At 34.9% G+C, this 7,723-nt stretch overlaps 2 protein-coding genes across 3 annotated transcripts in view; one reads left to right on the top strand and one right to left on the bottom strand.

The window, feature by feature from the left end:
- Positions 1–2,485, top strand: part of cnn1 (calponin 1, basic, smooth muscle) — a 25,085-nt gene extending 22,600 nt beyond the window's left edge. Inside the window, exon 7 of the mRNA XM_015389477.1 lies at positions 595–2,485. Within this exon, the coding sequence (XP_015244963.1) occupies positions 595–843 (249 nt within the window). The 3' untranslated portion in view covers positions 844–2,485. The remainder of the gene's footprint in view (positions 1–594) is intronic.
- A 57-nt stretch (positions 2,486–2,542) lies between these two features.
- Positions 2,543–6,408, bottom strand: elof1 (ELF1 homolog, elongation factor 1). 2 transcript variants are annotated; one of them, XM_015389479.1, is made up of 4 exons: positions 6,330–6,404; positions 5,713–5,835; positions 5,560–5,630; positions 2,543–2,834 (listed from the first exon to the last, which is right to left on the bottom strand). In XM_015389479.1, the coding sequence occupies exons 2-4, from the start codon at positions 5,826–5,828 to the stop codon at positions 2,770–2,772; spliced, it is 252 nt and encodes an 83-aa protein (XP_015244965.1). In that variant the 5' UTR covers positions 5,829–5,835; positions 6,330–6,404; the 3' UTR covers positions 2,543–2,769. The 2 variants fall into 2 exon arrangements, with proteins under 2 accessions (XP_015244965.1, XP_015244964.1); XM_015389478.1 differs by having other exon boundaries at positions 2,544–2,834; positions 6,341–6,408.
- Positions 6,409–7,723: the final 1,315 nt, after the last annotated feature.

The following is a 7,723-nucleotide window of genomic DNA, read 5'->3' as shown; positions in this document are numbered from 1 at the left end:
GGATTCTCCACCATGAACAGAATCAAAAATAAATATGGATCCAGACTCAAAATGAGCATGGCTTTGTCTCTATTCAAACCCAGGTTTAAAGCCTTGCAGGGCAGCATAAAGCCCACTGATCTCTGGTCAGTTCAAGTCAAGCGTTTGATTAAAAAAATGTGAACCAGGAAATTGTCTTAATAACAAACTTTATAATTGTTCTCTACTTCAAAAACAATTTACATTTTAAAATGGAAAAATGTTCTTTTTTTATATTTTTTTTATTTAAAAATGTTATGTATAACAGGGATGCATAAACACCTGCAATTTATTTCAGTGTTAAATTCTGTTTAAAGTAACATTTTATAATTAAAAATGTCTCCGGACCTTTACTGGTTGATTTTCTTTATTCGGACCCCGCTGATTTTTAATTGGCTGCCCCTGACCTACTGTAGACCTAAATCCAGTTATTACAAAGAGAAAGAAAAAAGGTTTGCTTATAGAAGGTCTAAAGGTAAAGATTTATCCAAACGTGTAGAAAGTTCGTTAAAAAAGAAAAACTGTAAGATTTCTCTTCAAACCCCTTCGTCTCTCTCTCTGCCTCCCTCCATCTAGGCCGGCATGATGGCACCAGGAACCAGGCGGCACATCTTCGACAAGAAGCTGCAGCTGGAGAAATGCGACACCTCCACCATCTCTCTGCAGATGGGCACCAACAAAGTGGCCTCCCAGCAGGGCATGACCACCTACGGCCTGCCGCGGCAGGTCTACGACACCAAATACTGCGCCAACCCCATGGAGACCTACTACAACAACGGGAGCGAGGAGGTGGAGTACGACGGCTACAACCAGTACTCTGACTAACCAGTACTCTGCCCCCCCGCCTTTGCTTTAACGTCAGACAACCCTCCACAGCTGTCTCTGCGACGGGCAAAGCTTCCAGACTGCTATTTGACTCTGAATGACCTCATTCATTGCCAGTCGTTTTTCTAAACCTCTTTTTACTCCTAAGAATTTTATATTTTTGCTTTTTCTTGAGCACGAGAAAGAATATTGTTTACACTGGCCTTGAGTTGAAAGTGTTTATGCTGTGGCCAACTTCTGTTGCCCTGGTTATTGATCTTATTGGTAGAAAATATCCAAGCAGCACAGAGACGGAGATGTATTGATCTTTGCTATTTATAGATTTTTTTTTTTATTGCTTTTATCGCTGTTATCAAAGATTTTAACTCTTGACATCCCTGACAGTTAATTGCTACCTTTCCGTACTTGTTTAGGCACCAAATAGAATATTAAAGTTGTTGAACTTTAGCCCAAATCCACATTAGATCTCTTCTAAACAGGTTTTCTGTCACCTACAGTTCACTGCTTTCACAAAGGAACACCTCTGTGTCGAGTTATGTAGTTAAAGGTTTGGTATATTGCACCCAAGTCCACTTAAGGAGCCCTTTTTTTTCTTTTTTAGGCTGTTTTTTTATTTCCTTTTTGCTTTTTTTCATGGTGGAAGCCGACATTAGTGCTGTTGCTTTACGAGCACTTAGCATTTACCAGGGAATGCTACTATCTACATGTATTAGGATGCCTTTTTTTGCTAATATCCAGAACATCTAATATATTAACCAGCAATTTCATTACAAAGAAGTAGAATTGTAAGTAATTTCTAAAAGATTTAATTGAAGCAGTCTTTCTGCAGACGTAGGAGAATCTCTAATTTTAACGTTCTCAAATTAAGGGTCTGAGTGTGAATAGCAGCAGATCCAAAGCTACTAGTTTACTCTTTATAATGGAAAATAAGGCTAAAGAAATTAGAACTGTGATTTTTTTTTTAACAATTCTTCCTGATCATTAATCATCACTTAATTGTAGGTTAAATATGCCACTTGCTCTTATGGGATTTATTACCCAATCAGCTGTGATTGAGAACAGATGTTCTACAGGTTAAAAGGCTGTGGATATAAACAGCTACCACTGTGTGACTTTTAGAAGTGCGCCATCTGGTGTCCATTGCATGTACTTACTGTATCATCACTCCTAGTTGTCTTTGCTTCAAACTGCAGTGAATTTCAGTGTAATAATGATTATTTTTTATGTGGATTAAACTAAATATTTCTTCTAATAACAACAGCACTGACGTGGACTTATTAAATGGACAAATTTTAAATAAAAATGTTTATTTTAATGTTTTTTTTTTCCTCCCCCTCCAAATTTTAGGCTAACCTGTTCCCTTCTACACCCTGTCAGCCTTTCACTAAATGGCATTTGTGCAATAAAAACACTTGAAAACAGCAGCTGGGATTTTTTTTTTTCTTTTTTATTATTTGCTGTCAGCACCTAAAGGTACATAAATGTGAAATACATCACATTGGCGTGAAAGAAAGTACATGATTGTGAATTTACAGGGTAAAACAAATATCTTTTCAGTGCATCAATGATAGAGTTCCAAACTAAAAAAAGAAAAATACTAAAACAGTCTCCGACTTTAGAATATTCATGGAATAAAAGAAAATGGAAGATAATTTTTTATATATAAATGATTTTTTTTTTTTTAAATGGTGAGATACTCCATTGTTTTTTGGTCCTTCACAAGAAATAAAAAGTTTACTCCAAAAGGAATTTAAATTTACAAAAAGACAAACAGGAAACATGTTAACATTTATAGGGAGAACCACGATAGACGCAGGTAAGCATGGCATCACCCTGACCCGACCGGAGGAATGTGACGGAAAAAGTGGAACTAAGAATCGACAAACTTTAGAGGAAACATATGATCCCAGAGTGAGGTATGCAGGACTACTGATTGGCTGCTTCGCAGGCGTCGATCCAATCGCTGTACACGTCCACAGGTTCAGAAAGATCTGGAGAGGAGTCGTTTAGGAAGATCATTTTTATAATGATGTTTCAGTGGGATAAATATTGTGTTTCTCAGATTAAGAACTTTGATTTATTGTGATGACAAAGTAAATTTCTCTTAACAATTCAGTTTGATTTCTTTTATTCACTAATTCTATAAAAACACCAATAAAATGTAATAAAATAAAAGCTCAGTTTGTGTCTCTTTCTGCAAAAATCATTGGAAAGCTGTTCAATGTCAGACTAGATTGACTGAATGATAAAGAGAATATAATAGTATAAAGTGCATACAGGTTTATATGAACGGATCAAAAACTGGCGAACAATTGAATGAATTCAAGAAATGAATATTGTCCAAAATGAAAATTCACCAGGGATTTTCAGAGCAACAACATGTTTTTTATAAACTAGAACTGCACAGTGTAACAGGACTGGTGCTAAAGCAGATCAAAGCTTAGAAACAAGCAGCGATTTAAACAGATTGGAGACTTTTTATCGGGTTGTTTGGAGATTTTTCTGTAGGGTCCTTCAGGGGTCAGTGTTTGGTCCTAAACTATTTATTCCTCACATAAACATTGTGTTTCAGATATAAAACAAAAAGAAATCTGTTTTATTTGCAGATAGCACAAACAATGGGGAAGGATTCAGAAAATATTAGAGTTGATTACTTTAGAAACGCCGGAATTTAGTAAGATAGTTTAAAAGAAACAATTTATCAGTGAAAGTAAATAAAACAAAATCCAATTGTATTTGAAAACAACATCACAAATATGGAAGCAAATGTAAAACTCAATCATGCAACAATGGAAACATTTTAGGAATGAAAACAGAACAGAAGATCATCTGGAAACTATAAAAAACAATCATAGAATCCAAACCATCAATATTTTACTTTTTTAAATCTCTAATCTCAAAGTACTGAATTTCTCTTTATGCACCATATCTGGAATACTGAGCAGAGGTGAAAACACAGAAAAGAAATCTATAAGACTGATTAATCATGATGTTTACTATGAGCATAGAAATATGCTACTAAAGAAGTTGAATGTCCAGATGTTTGTCGATCTGGTCAAATATAAAACCACACAAATGATGTCAGAAACGAAGTGCTTCTTATTAATTTAGAAAACATATTTTCAAAGAGAGATGGAGGCCATTGTCTCAGAGGAAAATATAATCTTGAGTTTGTTGACGTTAGAATAACTATGAAAACATTTTGTTTTCATCTGTGGATGAAACTGAAATAGTTTCAGTGCAGAAATGCCCAAAAATCTCCCAGATTTAAAGATATTTCCCTGAAATAGTTATTTAGATTAATATGATTCATGTATTTAAACCTGTTGCACCGTTTAAGCATGTGTGTAATGCTTTGCTCTGCTATGTATATAGTCACATAAACGTGTGTAAATGAATAATAAGAAACATTTCTGTTAAAAGTTAAAGACCAATGTTGATTATTTTAAAATAAGTATTATGCCCAAAGTCTACTGGCATAACTATTATCATAACAAGACAAATGCTGATTTATATTCTGAGCTACTGGGGTGGAATTTATTAATTCAGAATTCTTCCTACTCCATTCAGCACATCAAATTTAGCTAGCATGCTGTGAAAAGTGTAAACACACTGTTGACTGTATGATTTGTTATAATTTTCTCTTTTATTTTCCATTGATGTTCGAAATAAACAAATAACCTGAACTAAAACAGGGTTTATACAGGAGTGGGTAACTCTAACTTAATGCTTTCTAATTCTCTTAGAAATAATTTTAATGCCATCAACAAGCACCCATGACTCTCTTTTATATGTATTATACTCTCTATGTGTATGTATATAGTTCTTCTTTTCTGAACATACGGCTTTATGATCAACCTGAAGCAGTTCTGTGTAAATATATTGCAATATAATATATCTGATTCAAATTTTTTTTTTATAAACTTTTTATTTTTTTTTTATAAAACATTTGAAATTCCACTATAATCACCTTTAATGAATTTTAATGCCAATTAAGACTTTTTTATTATTATTTTTATAATTTAATGATTTTTTAATGACCCATGGAAACCCTGTACTAGATGAAACAAACCAACAGTTGGTACTGTTTTGGCTAGAAAGCCCTGAGTTGGAATCCCAGCCTGGAGTCTTAATGCAGGAAGTTTGCATGTTCTCTTTATGCATGCTTGGGTTCACTCTGTGTACTAAAGCCTCTTTAAACAGTCCAAACACATAACTGTAACGTTAACTGATCGACTTTAAATTCCCTTAGATGTTACTGTGTGTAGATGTTTTGTTTTTCCTGGATGTTTTAACCCATGATGGACAGACCACCTGCTTGTTTGTTTTCTTTTCCTATTTAGTTCTTTTGCATATAGAGCACTTTGAATGGTTCTGCTACTCTGATGTGTTTTCCATATAAACCTAACTTTCCTCGTCCAGGACCGCTTGCTGAACCACATCCTTAGTACTGTGTTAAACTAACATAGCAGATACTTCCAGTCTGTAGTTCTTTGAAATATTAAACAGAATTCCTTCTGTATCAAGCATTGTTGCGAACTTTAACTTTTTTCCCCATAATCATTAGGTTGCATTTAAAAAAACAACTTACAAAAATTGATAAATTTGTGACAAAAATGCAGTCTGATCTCTATTACCATTATTTACTTTTTAAGACATGATCAAATGAACCAACACTTTGCAGATGCAGCAGTTTCTACAGGTGATAAAGGATACATGTAATCGGAGTCTGAAACTCCTCCAAACAAACACTGCAGGATATAATTCCTGTGTTTCTGGTTCTTTCCCTGGAAAACATAATAATAAACAGACCATTATTTACATGCAGATCAAATTTAAAGGCCTTGACCTTCAGGAAGAGTTACTCACATCTTTACATCGCATGATTTCTCGTGGTTACAGAAGGGACATGTGAACTGGGTGTCCAGGTTTCCCGTCATTTTCTTTTTCGGAGGTGGTTTTCTTTTAGACTTTCTGCGCCCCATTGTGTCCCTGCAGAAAACACAAACCATGCTTTTCCTCATCAGATGGTAACAATTGTTTCTACAGCATAATATAGATTAGAGTGAAGAAAAATCACTTTAAATGCATTGAGGTTTTAGACATAAAATAAACGACAGTTAAAAGATATAAATACTTCTGCAGCTCATCAAACCTTTCAGTTTATTTCACAATAAAGTAAATTTTATACCAACTTAAAGACTCGTTCATTCATACACAATTTAAGCAATATAGCTCTTTAAATGTTTGCAAGCGTTTTATTTATTTTTTGCTCAAGAGAAATATTCTAAAGACAGAAAAAAGAAACGGCATAATGATGCTTCCAAAGCTGATGCTAGTAGCTGTTAGCATGTATATGCTAACCAGAGACTGACACAAACGTTGGTTTCTAGCCTTTATCTAGCAGACGGCGGTCTGACCGTAACCTCACTGAACATCTTTCTCCCTCTGTTTCCTGATTTATTTAGTTTAGATATAATTGTTACCGTTATCCTACCAGAATGATGGCAGCGAAGGAGGATGCTCAGGAGTTCGTTTACCAACTCGTTACGGATACAGCGTCAGTAAGGACGTCTGCGATTGGCTAGCGGGAACATTACGTAATCAAGAGGGTTCCAAACTATCCAATAGTGGCGCACGTCTCTATACTTAACACCCGCCTCCTTCAGGATCGTAGAATAGAATGGAATGGATATGTGTCTATCAAGTGTAGCTCAAAGGAAGATTTAAAAATAATATATTTTTGTTGAAAAACGTATAAATCTGAACAATTATCAACATGTTTGAGCTTTTCTGTCAAAGTTTTTATTAAGAAAATCAGACTTTATTATCTAATTTGTAATAGAATTTTTATGAATAAAGTTTTTTGAGAAAAAAAAAACAGGAATATATAGGTTCGGGAAACATTTATGTATATAAGGAACAGCTAAAACTGAATATAAACCCATGAAGAACAACACATAACAGTAAAAGAAGTCCAGTCACTAAATGTGAGATAATAGAAAAGAGAAACCAGCAGAGGGGGATTATCCAGGTCCAGAAAGTAAAAACTCTGATTAGTTCCTTTTATCCTGGTCACTTAACCAGGTGATTAGCCTAAGAGCCATTTACCAAACCGCTCCACTTGCACAGCTGGATGAAGCTGACACCCCACCCACATCAAAAGACTCTGCAAACAGACTGAATGCTTTGTGCTGTTAGTGCAGAAAAAATATTGTTTGTGCTACTTTTGTTTGAGACATAATAAAGAAAACCAGCCAATGGAATCAGCTGGTTTTCCCTAAGTAGAAAACTTTGAACCAGTCATGATCTGGTTGAATTCTCTCTGTAAAGTGCCTTGAGATGTAATTGTGTTATTGTTGTTGGCGCTACATAAATAAACTGAATTGAATTTAATAAATGTCCAAACAGCCTGTCATAGCGGACTGCATATAATCCAACTGATCTACTCAGCAGCAATGTTCTCCTACCTCATTTCCCTCTGTTTTGCAGCTGTAGTGCTGCTGTTTTTTTTATTTCTACATTAAAATCTCTAGTTCCAGTCATGCGAATAGGCACTTCCTGTTGTCATAGTGACATTTTGAATCAGTGCTCCAATAGCTTTTCATATTTGTTAAAAAAGCTGCCTAATTCTGAGTTAACCGACTCAGAGTTGATTAAATAAACTCACAGCAGCTTTTATGAAACTGAAAATGCAGTGTTTCTTTTCCTTAGGCTGTGTCTCTTCCTTAGGCTGGATCATTTTAGAGTTGAAGATTTGAGTCTCAATTTGTTAAACCTGCTTTGTTAAACATGCCTCTTGTGGCAGACATTATTAAACCAGAAGTGAGGAAGTGGATAAAGATGAACAGAAGATGGGACAAAATACAAAGAAAAGAAG

Source organism: Cyprinodon variegatus, unplaced genomic scaffold (genome assembly GCF_000732505.1).
Source record: "Cyprinodon variegatus isolate N-32 unplaced genomic scaffold, C_variegatus-1.0 Scaffold462, whole genome shotgun sequence".
Classification (NCBI taxonomy): Eukaryota; Metazoa; Chordata; class Actinopteri; order Cyprinodontiformes; family Cyprinodontidae; genus Cyprinodon; species Cyprinodon variegatus.
Note: the sequence above shows the minus strand (reverse complement) of the source record. Positions and strands in the feature narration are given on the sequence as shown.